The 16,417-nt window shown below is 35.9% G+C and overlaps 2 protein-coding genes across 2 annotated transcripts; one reads left to right on the top strand and one right to left on the bottom strand.

The window, feature by feature from the left end:
• Positions 1-551: 551 nt before the first annotated feature.
• On the bottom strand, positions 552-1,449 carry LOC147299579 (uncharacterized). Its single transcript, XM_086231222.1, has 4 exons — positions 1,250-1,449; positions 980-1,075; positions 901-916; positions 552-849 (listed from the first exon to the last, which is right to left on the bottom strand). Exons 1-4 carry the CDS (start codon positions 1,437-1,439, stop codon positions 552-554), a joined length of 600 nt encoding a protein of 199 aa, XP_086087348.1. The 5' UTR covers positions 1,440-1,449.
• A 3,975-nt stretch (positions 1,450-5,424) lies between these two features.
• On the top strand, positions 5,425-10,205 carry LOC147299578 (calcium-dependent protein kinase 8-like). The gene is made up of 9 exons (XM_086229881.1): positions 5,425-5,700; positions 5,993-6,591; positions 7,412-7,535; positions 7,665-7,808; positions 8,034-8,186; positions 8,287-8,402; positions 8,559-8,726; positions 9,079-9,309; positions 9,975-10,205. The coding sequence occupies exons 2-9, from the start codon at positions 6,082-6,084 to the stop codon at positions 10,128-10,130; spliced, it is 1,602 nt and encodes a 533-aa protein (XP_086086007.1). The 5' UTR covers positions 5,425-5,700; positions 5,993-6,081; the 3' UTR covers positions 10,131-10,205.
• The last annotated feature ends 6,212 nt before the right edge of the window (positions 10,206-16,417 follow it).

Here is a 16,417-nt window from a genome sequence, read left to right as displayed (position 1 = left end):
GAAATTTTTCTAACCATTGTCAATGAACTTCTCATGATGAGAAGCCTATGAAGATTCTATTCACCAAGTTCTCCACATTAAGAAAAGACTGGACAACTCATATTGATTCATCTTTTAAAATATCCTTTTGAGTTTATAATTTTAAAATTTTTTGATTCTTCGTATCCTAGTAATTCACCACCCAAATTGCAATCATCATTATTGAGAAACTAAGGGTCCGTTTGGGAACCTGTATTTCAAGAGGTGGATTTGGATTTGGGCTTCCTAAATTCAAATTCACCTGTTTGGGCTTATCTTTAAGTAAGGATTTGGATTTGGCCCAAATCCAGGATAGATTTGAAAGGCCCAAAACCGTGTATTTGAAATCACTTCTGAATGTAGGTATTTGAAATACTCAGTCCAATAGAAAATCTATCACGATCTCGCCTCCACAGAAACCCGACCTCGCCACCACCTCTAGGCTTCGATCTGCTTATGCCGGCGTCGACGAGCTCCTTCTGGCGTCGGCCACCTCTGTCGGGTTCGACTTCTCCGGCCAAAAAGTTGTCTCATCACAACCTCGCCTCCACACAATCACCACCTCCCAGAATCGATCTGCTCCTGCCGGTGTCGATCAGGTACTCTCTCTTGACTTGGGGCCTTGCTGCCTTCACTTGACTTGGGGCTATCTTGGTTTGGGCAGGTACTCTCTCTTTTGTGCTATGCACTTTGAAAGCCGAAGATTTCTTATCAGTTAGCTTCTTTCTACTCCCAATCATCCCATCATTCTCTGAAAATAAAAACCTTAAAAACTTGAGTGTATATAGATGACAACAAAATTGATTGTCCTGGTAACTTGGGAACATAAGCCTTCATGGTTTTGGTAATTAATGGTAAAGAACAGCTTTGAATCTGCTTCACTGAAAATTCCGAGCATCTATATATCAGACAAAAATATATGGTTACTAACATTTTAACAAGTGATGAAATTAAATTGTACCCTCAGAGACTTTTGTCAGCAGCAATGCTCTGTGATCATTCTGTGGAGAAAGATCATCTTTTTCTTCATGCACCCTCACCTTCACTTTGGGATACACTTCAAAATCCAAAAGAAGCAAAAACAAAATTACATATTGCCCACAAAGTTAAGCTTGAACAAAAATCTGATTAGAATTACTCACTTTATTTTGTTTGTGCTTTAAACCCAAAAACAACAATTACCCACAAACATAATACAATAGAATTAGAAGTTAACAGAGGGTTTGCTCACTATGAAATTTGTTGATGTCTGTTTCCAAATTGGAATAGCTTTGGCTGGTCCTTAATTCAGTTCCTTGGAGGACATGCATGGAATTGGAACCTGCAGAAATCTTTGTTGGGTCACTTTTGGCAAAGCTTTGTGTTTGTTCCTTAAGAAAAGCTTCCCAGAAAAGAGAAGAGCAAAGCATTATATTACACATGTGGGGGAGAGAGGGCTTTAATTTTTTTTTTTCTGGGGAGAGTTAGAAAAAGAATATGACTAGTCAAAGAATTGGGTTTATTAATTGGGATGTGAGAAATTAATTGGCCCTGCTGCTGTTAATTTTTTATATATGTATACGTAGAGCTTCAGTCCCAAGTATTGTTTGATATCTATCTACACCTACCAAACTAAGCAAAAACGACTTGGCAGCAGAGTTCATTTCTCTCTTTATATAAGTTTGCTTATTAGCTTGGTCAATATAGCATCTAGTAGTGCACAGAGAATTATTAATTAAAATAGTACTCTCGTAGCTGCAGAGCCAGGCCAGAGAAGCTTAATTAAGAGACAACTAGACAAGAGATCAGAAAAATGGAGATATTTTAGTAGTGCAATGAATATACTTAATCAAGCAATCCTTGGTTTTATTTCAGGTTGGGCAAGAATCTTTCAGATCCATCACTAGATCTTACTACAAAGGAGCAGCTGGAGCACTTCTGGTTTATGACATAACCAGGTTGGTGGGTGAGAATTGCATGTGTTTGCGTAGTGGTGTACTTTGTGGTTGTGATTTAGTAGGCACATGGTTTTCTTTTTTCTCTTTGCTGTTAAGGGAGCACAATTTTGTTTTGTTATTATTTTTCAAGTTGTCTTTTTGATCTTTTTATTTTATATTTTGTTTGTGGGAATTTGGAGTTCTTGTGATTAAGCTTAAGTTAGCAGTTGTTGATGATTTGTTGAATGGTATGGACCATTTGCTGGTTCTGCTCAGACTCACCCACCCATCTAAACCCACATATTATTATTCTCTCTCAAAAAAAAAAAAAAACCCCCATTTATTATAAACAAACAAACATAAGAAATTTGTGTATTATGCAATTGTATTTGTTGAAAGTTAGGTGCTTTGGCTGATTCTGGTTGATTTCTGTTACTTGTTGATTGCTGTTAGGATATGTGGTGCATGTTACTTGTTGATTGCTTAATAAAAAATTGCTTTAGCATCCAGAATTACAAAATTTTTATTGTTCATTTGTTAGGGCAAATTGGTTCACTTTGTAGCCCTCATGGATAATGGTGAGAGAGGTTTGTTAATTCAAAGCAGAAATGAAAGGATGACAAAGAAATTACGTAAGAAAAAAGTAATGCAAGTTGTTGTTTTAGTTATTAGTTTTTTGATGTTAGCTATTGGTGCTCAAAGGCGGAAGAGAAAGTATATGACAAAACAACCTTTAAGATGTGAAGTTGATGAAAAAGCTTATAGGAGGAAACTTTGGATGAGAGCCTTAGAAAATGAGCCTACATGCTTTGCACAATTAAGAATGAAGCCATTGCAATTTCAGAAGTTGTGTAATATTCTACAAGATCAAGGTGGGTTGGTGACTACAAGAAATGTCACCATTAAAGAAGTTGTGGCATTATTTTTGCATATGCTAGGACACAACCTTAAAAATAGTACTATTAAAGCTATATATGCTCGCTCAGGAGAAACAATAAGTAGACAATTTCATGTTGTTTTACGAGCAGTGATCAAACTTGGGAAATATTACATAAAACATCATGAAGTAGTTCTCAATGAGCGAGATGCTGAGAAATGGAGATGGTTTCAGGTATTAAAAAGTTTTTATTCCTTGCATATATAATTGCAAATCAAATTATATAGTACTTAATTATAATATGAGCATTGATGTGTTTGTTAGGGCGCACTTGGAGCACTTGATGGGACTTATGTTAATCTAACTGTTCCCATTGATGATAAACCAAGATATCGAAATAGGAAGGGTGACATTAGCACGAATGTCTTAGGTGTTTGTGATGCTAACATGAAATTTACTTACGTATTACCTGGTTGGGAGGGATCTGCAGCAGACTCTCGAGTGTTACGTGATGCCTTGCATAGACACAGTGGCTTAAAAGTCCCATCAAGTAGGCATTCAATCCTACACTGTAACATTCATAGTTTATGCTGTGTAATTTTTATTTTCATTCTCATTTGATGTTTGATCATACTGTATACTTTGTATTTGTAGACAAATACTATCTCGTGGATGCGGGTTACACTAATGGACCAGGGTTTTTAGCTCCTTATCGGGGTACTAGATATCATCTTAAATTGTGGAGGGGAAATACTCCAACAAATTACAAAGAGTTGTTCAATCTTCGATATTCATCTGCAAGAAATACAATTGAAAGAGCATTTGGATTATTGAAAAAGCGATGGGCTATACTACGCACATCAAGTTTTTTAATGTGAAAACACAAGTTAGGATTATTAATGCTTGCTGCATTATTCATAACTTTCTTCGAGATGAGATGCCAGAAGATGAATTATTGAATGATGTGGACCAAGACTTGGAAAATTCTTTAGAGTTGGGAAATGAAGATGTGGATGAGGAGTACATTAGAGCAGTTAGAGTGACTGAAGAGTGGACAACATTCCGAGATACCTTAGCCATTCAAATGTTTGAAGAGTATCAAGCTAGAGCAGCTTATGTTGTTTGAACTTATAAAAATATAATTATATTTTTATGAATATGAATTTCAGTAGTTTTTTAATTTATAGTGATCTTGAACATTAATTTACATTTCCCAACAGTAGTGATTTTTCTAATATAAAATAGTAAGCCAATATGTGGTTTGAACAATTTTTTATTCTTTTTTTAACAATATGTAGTGATTTCTAATATAAAGTACAATTTAAAATGAGTTAGTTTAAATTTATAGGTCACGGGCCTCATTTATAGGCTATCTTTGCAAGCCTATCATATGTTACCATAATAATATATTTAAATTTAAAATTTTCAATTGAAATCCTTATTGAAATTCTCATATTTCATTTTTTTATCCAAACAATAGAATTTGAAATACATGAATTTGAAATACATGAATTTAAAATACATGAATTTGAAATTCAAATTCAAATTCAAATCCTCAATCCAAACGGACCCTAATTCTTTATATCCATGCAAATTCACTATCCAAATTGTGGTCATCACTGTTCATTAATACAAAACTAACAACACTAAGGAAGAAGGAGAAAAATCTAAACTAACAAATTAATCCGATGGCATGAGAAATGTACCTTACCTTAAGATGGAGATAATTTTTTTGTTTTACATTTTCTTTCATATTTATTTTTTACAAAATTCAAAATTGTTGTGAGAACGTATTATTGGACACATGGCATTTTATAGTAATTTTTTTTTTTAAGACTATAGTAAAAGGTTAGCTTAGATAGGTTGAAAGAAGGCTGGATTAGGAGAGGATCAAAATCTGTATAATACAACTATGTTTACTAAATATTTTGAAGGTAATATTCTTTTAGTAGCACAACTAACTTTGGTCTTAAAACTAAAAATAAACTAACAATGATTTAATTTTGAAAAAAAAAACAAATATTAATTGCTTAAAAAAAAATATATTACTTATTTTTTTCTTCAACTGAAAAATCAACAATTATTTAAGATATACAGTTGGTGGATAAAACAATTGGAAGAGTTGTACCTTGGAACTTGAGGCACTCAAGTTCGATCCCCGCTCCTCTAAATACAAAAAAAAAAAATTGAGATAATGATTCGTTGTAGTTGGTTGTTACTTATAACCATACACAGGTTGTGTGCAACACATACTATAATTTCTTTTATCACCTGTTTTTAGCCTTTAATTTTGCTATTTGTTTTATTTTCATATGCTTATTTTCAATTGATTAAAAAAATAATTTTTAGTATATTTAATATATATTTTGATGAAATTTGTGTGTAACTGACGTCACTGACCCAACGGTAAGTCGGTAACAAAGGAAAATTACCAAAAACAAAACAAAAAGAAACCTGTAATTGCAAAGGTTTGCTGGATATTTTGGGAAGAGAGAAAAAAAAAAAGAAAAAGAAAAAGAAAAAGAAAAAAGAAAAAGGAAAAGAAGAAAGAGAAGGTTTGTTTTCTGTTTTGTTATGGTTGACTCCCATACAAAAGAACAAGAAAATTTTGGATTTACAGAGAGAAAGAAAGAAAAGAAGAGAAGGATTGAAGGGAGGGATTACGAGAGAGAAACAGAAGCCTGAAAGAGCTTTGACTCTCTCTGCAAATCCATGGCGTTTTCACACCTTCACATCGCCTTTTCTCTTTCTTCCCCTTCCCAAATCCCTCATTTCTTGTTTTAGGTCGAGAGCGCTCTCTCTCTCTCTCTCTCTCTCTCCTACCTTCGAATTTCATCTGGGCCTTCTTGAAAATCACGTGAAATTCAAGAAATCTTAAGAAACCTTCAGGTGGGTTTTATTGTTCTCCAACATTTTCATCTTTAGCTTCATTGGAAAATAATTAAGAAAGAAATTTAGACGTCATTGTTTTTGTTTTGTTTTCTATACAAAATCAAAGATTCCTGGTTTGTTTCTGCAAAAAAAAAAAAAAAAAAAGCATTTTAAATCAAGAAAAACATCCCAGTTTCTAAATATGCTTCCTGCCAAAATCTTGGAGCTGAAATGTTATGGAGCTCAAATTTTGGATTTGTCAACATGATTATCTGATTTCTTTCTAATATATTTTTCTTGTTCTGTTCAGATTCGGATTTATTGACCCTTTTGCTCAATTGTGTTTTCCTGAAATCTCAAGAAAAGCTGGGAAATTGTGAAACATAGAGGCTCTGATTCATGGGAAATTGCTGTGTAACCCTTGGCACACCTGGCCAGAACAAGAGGAAGGCCAAGAAGAAACCCAATCCATTTGCTACTGATTTTGGTGGTGCCATTAATGGCAATGGTGGTGGGGACAAGCTATGTGTCTTGAAAGACCCGACTGGCCGAGACATTTCGGTTCAATACGATCTGGGTCGCGAGCTTGGAAGAGGGGAATTCGGAATCACATATCTGTGCACAGATGTAAACTCAGGCGAAAAATTGGCGTGCAAATCGATTTCAAAGAAGAAGCTAAGGACTGCTGTGGATATTGAGGACGTGCGGCGAGAGGTTGAGATTATGAGGCATTTGCCTAAGCACCCGAATATTGTGTCATTGAAGGACACTTATGAGGATGACGATGCGGTTCACATTGTGATGGAATTGTGCGAGGGCGGTGAGTTATTCGACCGCATTGTTGCTAGGGGGCATTACACCGAGCGTGCAGCTGCAGCCGTAATGCGGACGATCATTGAAGTTGTTCAGGTTGAATCTTATTCTTCTGTGGTGTTAATTTGGGTTGGTAATTCATATAGTTGTGAAATTTGATAATTATGCTCTTACATTAATTTGATATAACATGATATGGTTTGTCTTATATGAATATATGATGCTGGCTGAATCAGATTTGTTATGTTCTTTTGTTCTATTTATTGCTTTTGTGGTAGTTTAGGGGAAATCTCTATTAGTTTTGACCTTGATAAGTTTGTGGTGCTTCTTGTTCTTGTCATTTACTCTATGAACTTTAAATGGTAAATTAAAAAACATTTGGTGATTTGAATGTTTGCCTCCATCCGCTTGCATGGATATTCTCTGCAGGCACTTGTAGTTCTTCTCTGCATTCTGTTGATTGGTTTGAGTTTCCTGTGGTTGATGTTGAAAGTAAATACTATTATGTGTATAACCTTGATGTCTTCATTTTGTCTTTCCTTGTTCATTTTCTCTAACAAGATTAGTCGAAGTGTTTCATTGGTTTATTTATTCTTTTTGTTATTTTATGGGGCATATATATTCTTTTAGGTGATTTCTTGATGATTGTTTGAATCTTTTGTACATACAATATGCTAGATCATGCTATTATAACTACTTCCTATGCACTGAAGATACTTGTCTATATTACATAACAGTGTGATTAATATGCAATCTCTCTCTCTCTCTTCCTCTCTTCTTACATGTTAAATTAATCGATCTGCCAATTCTGTCTCTGATGTCACTTATCTTCATTGATTTGCTGTTGCTGGATGATGGTGTTCAGAAGATTCTCTTGTGAAAATTCTGGTTTACTTACATGCATTTTACTTTGCAGATGTGCCATAAACAAGGAGTAATGCATCGGGATCTCAAACCAGAGAACTTTCTATTTGCAAATAAGAAGGAAACGGCCCCCTTAAAAGCAATTGATTTTGGGCTGTCTGTATTCTTTAAACCTGGTACTGCTTCAGTATAGCCTGTTTACTGATACTTCCCTCATTATTGAAAATCATGTTATAGCATCATTTTACCATCTCTGCATCTGCTTATGTTGAATACAATGTGGCTAAAGGCTCCCTATTCTGTAGGCGAGCAATTCAATGAGATAGTGGGAAGTCCATATTACATGGCTCCAGAGGTTCTGAAGCGCAATTATGGCCCTGAGGTTGACATCTGGAGTGCTGGGGTTATCCTGTATATTTTACTCTGTGGTGTTCCACCTTTCTGGGCAGGTTTGTGTCTCTGTTTCCAGTATTTCTATTTTGATTCTTTACAACTCCTATAGGTGGTTAGAGATGAAAAGGGATTATGCAGTGTCTAGTTTGATTGTCTAAGATAATTGTGAAAAAGATATCTCTGATTTAGATATCATGCACACAAGTGCACCTGCTGGTGTATTTCCTTGTTTATATTATTAGTATTTCCTTCTGGTAATTTTCAGAACTTTTTCCCTGTAGAAACTGAACAAGGGGTAGCACAAGCAATTATTCGCTCTATCATTGATTTCAAGAGGGACCCTTGGCCTAGAGTCTCTGATAATGCGAAGGACCTGGTTAAGAAAATGCTTGATCCTGATCCAAAGCGGCGGCTGACAGCTCAGGAAGTGATTGGTAATTACAGTGATCTGATATGTTATATAATTGCAAAGATTTATTTCTGCAAAGATATATTGCTTTATATGACAAGTTCTTTCCAACTCTTTTCATGTAGATCATCCTTGGGTACAAAATGCCAAGAAGGCCCCAAATGTCCCACTTGGTGAGAATGTCAGAGCAAGGCTGAAACAATTTTCTGTAATGAACAAACTGAAAAAAAGAGCTCTGGGGGTAATGTTTTAATCTACTTTTCATTATAAATTATTGATGTCCCATAATTATAGAAGTCATTTATGTTGGGCAACTTGTATCTTGTGTGAAATTTTCCCTATAGGCTTCATATTTTTTTAAATTGATGTGTGAACATTTGAATCTTTTCATCCATAGGTCATAGCCGAGCATTTGTCAGTTGAGGAAGCAGCTGGCATAAAGGAGGCATTTCAAATGATGGACATTGGAAACAAGGGCAAGGTAACCCTGGAAGAGCTTCGAAGTGGGATACATAAGCTTGGCCAGCAGATTCCTGACCCAGATCTTCAAATACTAGTTGAAGCTGTAAGCATCAATTTGTGCTTAGCCAACTTGTCCTCCATACTTTTAACCTTGGGTTGGATTATAATATGCTTAACTCTGCAACATGTAAAATCTTGAGAAGCAAACTAAAATCTAGCAGCAATAGTTTCATTGTGATGATTCAGCTCAAAATAAGAATGTAAAGAAGTTAAGAAAAAAAAACATGTGAGAGAGAGAGAGAGAGAGAGAGAGAGAGAGAGAGAGAGAGAGAGAGGAGAGGAGGGTTAATTGCTAATTTTCTTGTAATTGACTACAATATGTTACTGGAAAACATTTCATGTGAGTTCCTTTTGTGGTTTGTAAAAAGTTACTAATTGATTTCTGGTTTCTACAGGCTGATGTTGATGGTGATGGAGCTCTGAATTATGGAGAGTTTGTTGCAGTTTCAGTTCACCTTAAAAGGATGGCCAACGATGAGCACCTACATAAAGCTTTTTCATTCTTCGATCAAAACCAAAGTGGGTACATAGAAATTGAAGAATTGCGGAATGCTTTAAATGATGATGTTGACACAGGTGGCGAGGATGTCATCCGTGCCATTATGCATGATGTGGACACAGATAAGGTGATAATTGTAGTTTTTAGTTCACATTACTCATTTAAAGACAATTAATTTAGAAAAGCTTTAGCCTTAATCCAAAAAGATTTTATTCCATTATACATGATTAGAAGACCTTACTTTGTTGCTAAATGTGAATCGCAATATCATATTTCAGACTTTCAAGGATTTTCTGGCCTTTTGACTTTTTGAGTCTTCCTTTTTTAATACCTTGCTGTGTATTTGTTATTTTCCCGAGGCCAGATAATCTTAGTTGGCTTTCCTTTGTCTAGTTCCTTGTTGATGCTATAATTGTAGTGGGAAAATGCTTATTCTAAGAACAGACTGGTCTGGTCACTCTGTATTCTGTACAATATCTGGAAGCATAATTTGGTCTTTCCATTTTGTGTATTTTTTCTCCAGTACTTGTGGACAAAGGAGGCCAATCATGCAAACTCCAGATTCACCCTCTCTACTTCTGTCATTTACAAAATGTGTTCAACTGTTGTTTGTCTTTCTTTTATTGCTGACTGAATCACCCTAATTGAAAGGGTTGTCTTGTGCTTCTGGCCACCAGTGTTACACTATATATATATGTGTGTGTGTGTGTGTTTATAATATAATTATTGGCCTTTTAAAATGTTTTTCGTCTTGGTAACTTGAACTACAACCTTTCTCATATCATCTTGCAGGATGGGCGCATAAGTTACGACGAGTTTGTTGCTATGATGAAGTCTGGTACAGATTGGAGAAAAGCATCAAGGCAATACTCGCGGGAAAGATTCAACAGCATAAGCTTGAAGTTGATGAGTGAAGGGTCCTTACAGATAGGGAATGAGGGTAGATGAACCAACAATTTTTTTTTTTTTTATTTACTTGAACCAACATTATTTGAAATGAAATGATGTTTAAAAAGTTGAAAATTCCTTTGTTTTCTGTTGGACTTATGAATTCCTTTTTTCTTTTCTTTTTCCTTCTATTTTAATTTTTCTTAAGTAACCTTGTAATATGCAGGATCGGAGGGTCTTAGTGTCTTTTTAAATAGCTATGTTTAAGATTTGTTTGTTTTGAGTTAGTTGCAAGAAGAAAAAGAAAAGAAAAAAAAAAGAAATGAAACATTAGTGTTAGAGAGGGAAGTTGGTGAGATTATTATTGTTGACCTCAATATGTGGTTGTAAATATGTCAATTAAGGGCCACAGACCTTTTCCACTAGAAAGGATTGTCTATATAATTGCTTGCATGTGCAGTTGAAGACAGGTCATGCCACTTGATACTGTTCTGTAATCAAATTATCCCTCTACTTCTGGATTTTAAGACAAAAGGAAAGAATCGAAAGCTTAAGTTTGGTTTGTTTTACTTATTACGCATATTTATATATACATATATGTACATGAATAGAAGCTTTATGGTGTTGATTTTTGGTACCGTTTTGCTTTTGAACACTTGATGAAGAACATGTTTTATATTGGAAATTCTACTCTTGGTTGTTTGATTTATAATGGTTGTAAAAAATAAAAAATAGTAGCATGATGACCAAAACTCAGCTGCCAATTTTATTTTGAAATGGGTGTTTAGTATCAAAGTCCTCCAAGGTATAAAAGCTTCCTGTCTGCTACTTCTTCCTTGCCAAGCTGCAATGTGTCGAATATATATGATCACAAGAAGAGATGCTGCTCTCAATAGTCAATGGTCTACAGCTTGAAGGAGAAACTGGGTATACAAGGTGGACATATGATGACTCTTGGATTCCGGGGGACTTCACAACAATTTTCATGGATTTCACATCATTGTTGATTTCACCAAAAAAACAGTAAAAATTAAACAATGATAAATTATTTATTTTTAAAAAACTTTTTTTTTCCCAACAGTAACATGCTTTGGATTAAAAGGAAAGATTTACACTAGAATAACCAAGTAGTAACTTCTGGCCAAAGAAATTTTATTCAATGACCATTTTAAATATCAACTAAACTTTTTTGACCTCCTCTCTTTAAAACTTACTTTTCTAACCTTTTTTAATAAAATACCCATAATACCCTTCATATATATATATGTAAAAGGGAAAATGTTAGCAAAAGGACTATAAATATACTCCTATTTTCAGTTGAGGACTCCAATTTCACTTTGATTCAATTAAGGACTAGAATTTTTCAAATGGCTCAATCAAGTACATTCCGTCATGTCTGTCACATTTACCGTTAAAAACTGGTCACGTGACCCGCACGTGACCAGTTTGCAGGGGCATTTTCATCTTTTCGTGCACAATTAAATCAGACCTTGCCCATCCCAACTGCAATCTCGATTTCCCGCCATCCACATGGACTTTCCCACCAATATTAAACCTCAATCCCCATCTGAAACTCTAGGTCTATATATTAGCTATTTAACCCAAAAAACAAACAAAGCATTTGAGTGGATTATTGAGAGCATACCTGGTAATTAGTATAATGTATTGCTAGTGTGGAAGACCCATCCAGATAAGGACATCTTGGACTGATTTGAATCCAGAAAGGAGGTTCGAGTGTTGTTCCATGGTATGATTCTGATGCCTCAACTTACTTTCTCTTATTTTTTTATTGTCAAATATTCAATATTTAAAGATTTCTGGCCTTTGTTTTCTTGGGGCATTTTTTCACTGTCCTCTGTTTGTAAAATTGCAGAGAGGCAGAGGTGGTTGCAATCTGTGGAGGTGGGTCGATCCACCTATGTGTGAAAGGTCGAGGCAGGTGATACCTGGGCTTTTAAGGAAGCAAGGGCTAATGGAAGAAGAAGTTGGTCGAGTGAAATCAAGGTTAAAGAAGATGTGGCTCTGCATCATTCTTTCATGGGTTTTCTTTGTTCTTGTACTGATGTTCGGGAGGGAACATGAAGAAAATGGGTTGGGTGTTGGTCCATAGGGCCTATAGGGTAGTCTTTAGTTATCATTTTAGTAGTGTCTTTAATGTATGATGACATTGTGCAAATTACTGTGATGTATTTTGCCTAATCGGGCTTGTTCTACCAGCACATATTGGGTTTGAAATTGTGTAAATGAATGTAATATCGGCATCTGTTGTGTAATGGAATTAAGTTGAATATTTTCCAGATTTGGGATTGAATTCAGTTGAAATTAAATCAAGTGTTCATGTTCTTTTTAACAAATAAGCTTATTTTACAATAATTTCATGCCAAAATATAAGTTGAATCATTGTTGTCAAAATGGACGAATAACAAAGTAATCACGGTTGCAAAAGACATTAACATTAACATGTCTTACATCTTGCACATGAGAAAATTTGGACATCTTGCAAAAGACATCAAATAACAGTTCCTACTTAGGTTCCCTAATAACAGTTCACCTTCTAATCCACCTGCTTAATAACAAAAAACAATTCACCTTCCTAATACAAATATGTCCCACCATTCCACTATCAAAATACACAAAAACAGTGACCACCATTCCACCATTCCTAATACAAAAACTTGCTAATGTTAGTGATTTACCACAAAAAACAGTGACCACCAATCCCTAATCCAAAATCAAAAGCAAAACAATTCAATTACAAGCAAAATCACCATCATGTCCTGAAATTAATTGCAAAAACTAAACTAAACCCATAGCCTATGGCTGTTTCTTCTTAGCAGCTGACTTCTTTTTTCATGTTGGGCTGTTCAGTGGCTAGACTGGTTTATGATCTTGTGTTCCTCTTGGCAGAAGACTTAAACCTCCTTGTTGGCTGAGACATGGAAACTTGGTGAGATGATGTAGCAGGCTGGGACATGGAACTTGGCTGGTATCATGCCTTTTAGAGGCAATAGGTTGACTCAAAGATATTGGCATGCTGCTTCCTTTCATCCTCCTTGGTGGGGTGTCTGGTCTCTGTTTCATCCTCTGCTTCTTAGGTTTAGGCTGCACAGCTTGCTTAGGGTTCTGGGCCTTAGTCACCTGCATTTTGACCAAGTTAAAATTTTTGTACACACACCAAATCTATTTACAAGAGCAGAATCCATGTGCAAGAATTATAAACTCACCTGAGTTGGAATCTTTTGTCTGCCACATGTCCTTGAGTTATGGCCTTCCTTGCCACACTGCTTGCATTTGATGGTAACATCATACTTTCTCAATTTATGTGGATTTGATGGTGCTTTAGGCTCACTTGCATCTCGAGCCCTTACTCTTTTTGGCATACCTGGCTATGTTTTAAATGCAGGAGGCTTCAATGGAGGCTTTCCACTTCTCAACTACATGTCTGGGCCAAGTAAAGGATTGATCATAGGAGCATAAGTCGCCATGTAGGACTCTATCAGATATTCTCATCCACATATTCCTCAACTTGTTTTTCATGCCTGAAAATACAAGCCATGGCATGATTGCAAGGTATACCACTCACCTCCCACTTTTTGCATGAACATGATCGAGTATCAAGATCCACAGCATACCACATGCCATTCCCAGTATCCACTTGATATTTTTTTGCACCAGAATGGCTCACAATGCAAACATTGCACTCTTTCTTCCTCTCAGAGATTATCTCTCTTATTCTTGGACCCACAGGATGATTCCACTTTTGACAAGCCTCCCTCCTTCTAGCCATCAACAACATCACATACAATCTTATCTTCTCGAGCATGTGTAGAATAGCCTAGCAGTAAGTATAGCAGCATTAAAAGACTCACACAGGTTGTTCAGGATAAGATCACACTTGGCATGAGTCCTGAAGTACGCTTGACACCAATTATGTGGTGGTTTGTCATGAAACCAACCATGTGCTTCAGAATATGCATCTCTCATTTTGTCCATTTCAGCCAAGAATCTTGGCTCTATTGTTGACTTGGCTGTAGAAAACACCAAGTTGTATAGAAACAACCCTGGATGTTTTTTCTTGAAGTTGGCAGCCATGTGCTTCACACAATTCCTGTGCTCTGCATTTGGGAGTAGATCTTTTATGGCATCCATAAGACCCTTTTGTTTATCTGAGATAAACACCTGCCCCCATGAGTTTTTTTATCCCAAAGCATCAATCAACAGGGTTAGAAACCATGTCCAGGAGGATCTGTTTTCAATCTCAACAACTGCATAGGCTATTGGAAACATGCCATTGTTGGCATCCACACCAATAGCACTAAGCAGTTGTCCCTTGTAGTGCCCCTTTATAAAACACCCATCTAGACCTATTACAGGTCTACAACCATTCAAATATCCCCTCTTGCTAGCCCCAAAGCAAATATATCATCTTCTAAACCTTGGAGAGTCACTTTCCCAGTCTGCTTTGACCTTACATGTTGTGTTCTCATTTGTCTGCTGAAGCGTTTCCAAGTAATCTCATAACTTGGCATATTGGTCATCAATATGACCATCAATCTTCTTCATTGCTATTTGTCTTGCTCTATAGAATTGAGATGTACTCACTGTCACATTAAATTCCTTCTGGACTCTTTGCTTGAATGCCTTCATGTCCCAATTGGGATTCATTCTAAACTCAGCCCCATATCTATTTGCCATCCAAACTGAATTTGCATGCCCATTGTATAATGGCGGTGTGCACTTATGATCATTAATGTAGGTTCTCACAACAAAAGTATGCATCTTTCTATCATATGAGCCATAAAGATGCCAAGGACATCCCTTAGCACATTTGGCTCTAACCATTAACTTATGATTCTTGGAAAATATGATATCCTTTTGATTGATAATGAAATACTCCTTAATGGCTGCTCTTAAAAGCTCAACAGATTCATAGACCTGCCCTAATTTGAATTTTGGATCTCGCATGTCAGTTTTCTTTCTAAAATATGTAAATTTTGGCATTAGTTTCCTTCGTCTCCTTTCCTTGGCAGGGAGGTGATCAATGTCTACATCATCATTCTCATCACAATTCCATATATCGTCCTCATTTCCCATGTCATCAGATTGAACTTCTCCAAAACTGCCACAATCATCATCATTATGAATATCCATGTCAACATAGTCAAACATGTTTATGTTCTCAACCTCCTGCTCATATTCATTATCCAGATACCAATAGTCTTCATCATCTTCATCACCATTTAAACCCTTAGATAACTCATCATCCTCACAATTTGATTGTGCCTCTTCATCATCACTTTCTTCTACCATTGGGGCCTTGCCTTTGTCATTTGATATGGTAACAATTGGAACATCGTACAATGACTCAACTTCTTTAGAACATGCTGGCCTCTTTCCACTATCATCTGCTTCAACTTCTTTAGAACATGCTGGCCCCTTTCCACTATCATCTGCATCAACTTGTGCTTCACCACCATCAACTTCTGCCCCATCACCTTCTGATGCCCCTCCAACAGCCTGTGCTTCCCCTCCAGTAGCCTGTTTTTCTAGATCAATAATATCAGGCTATGCTTCATTATTTTCAATTAGATTCTGGTGGGTGAATGTGATGTAATATACTGAGGCAATCCTATTCACTTGATGTTCGCAACACCTCAGCATACATTGATCATGTAAGACAGGTTCCCATCCAAAGTTTGGAGGATAGCTAGCCAGCCTGTAATAATACAAAGGTGACACCAAATACCCCAAATACCTTGAAATCCCATCAAATTCAAATAAGGACATGTAGTCCAAATTGCAATAGTCTGCCCAAACAACATTCCTACCTTCATAAATGCTCGCACCTGTTTCAGGATTTAAAGTCACCAAGGTACCCCCATGATGTATTTCAAAGGTAAAGTGATCAGGATTACCTGCATAGCAAATACATATTAAGCATATAACCAAACTAGGTTACTATTTTAGCACATATTAAGTAATTAACAAAATAGTTAATTAATTATGCATTTCATAAATGCATAAACCCTTTACTGTTTTACAACACCAAATGATTAATTAAGTAATGGAATACACCCTTGACTAACTAAGAATTTGTCTAACCATTTCACTAATTAAGCAATTAATGAATTAATTTTACTAATTAAGCAATTAGTAAATTAATTTTACTAATTAAGCATGTCTATAAACCCTATTATTTAAGGTACTATTTTTGCAGACAAGTACCGAAATTGAAGTCAACAATTAATCCAACCCACCTCAGTCCCCACTGCCACCCACCTCTAATTTATTCCACATACTGGTCCTAACAACTCATAAAGGCCAAAAGCCACAACAAAACTCCAAAA

The sequence above is a fragment of the Dryas octopetala genome, chromosome 1 (assembly GCF_963921425.1).
Source record: "Dryas octopetala chromosome 1, drDryOcto1.1, whole genome shotgun sequence".
Taxonomy (NCBI): Eukaryota; Viridiplantae; Streptophyta; class Magnoliopsida; order Rosales; family Rosaceae; genus Dryas; species Dryas octopetala.
The sequence above is the reverse complement of the archived record's forward strand: the minus strand, read 5'-3'. Positions and strand labels throughout refer to the sequence as shown.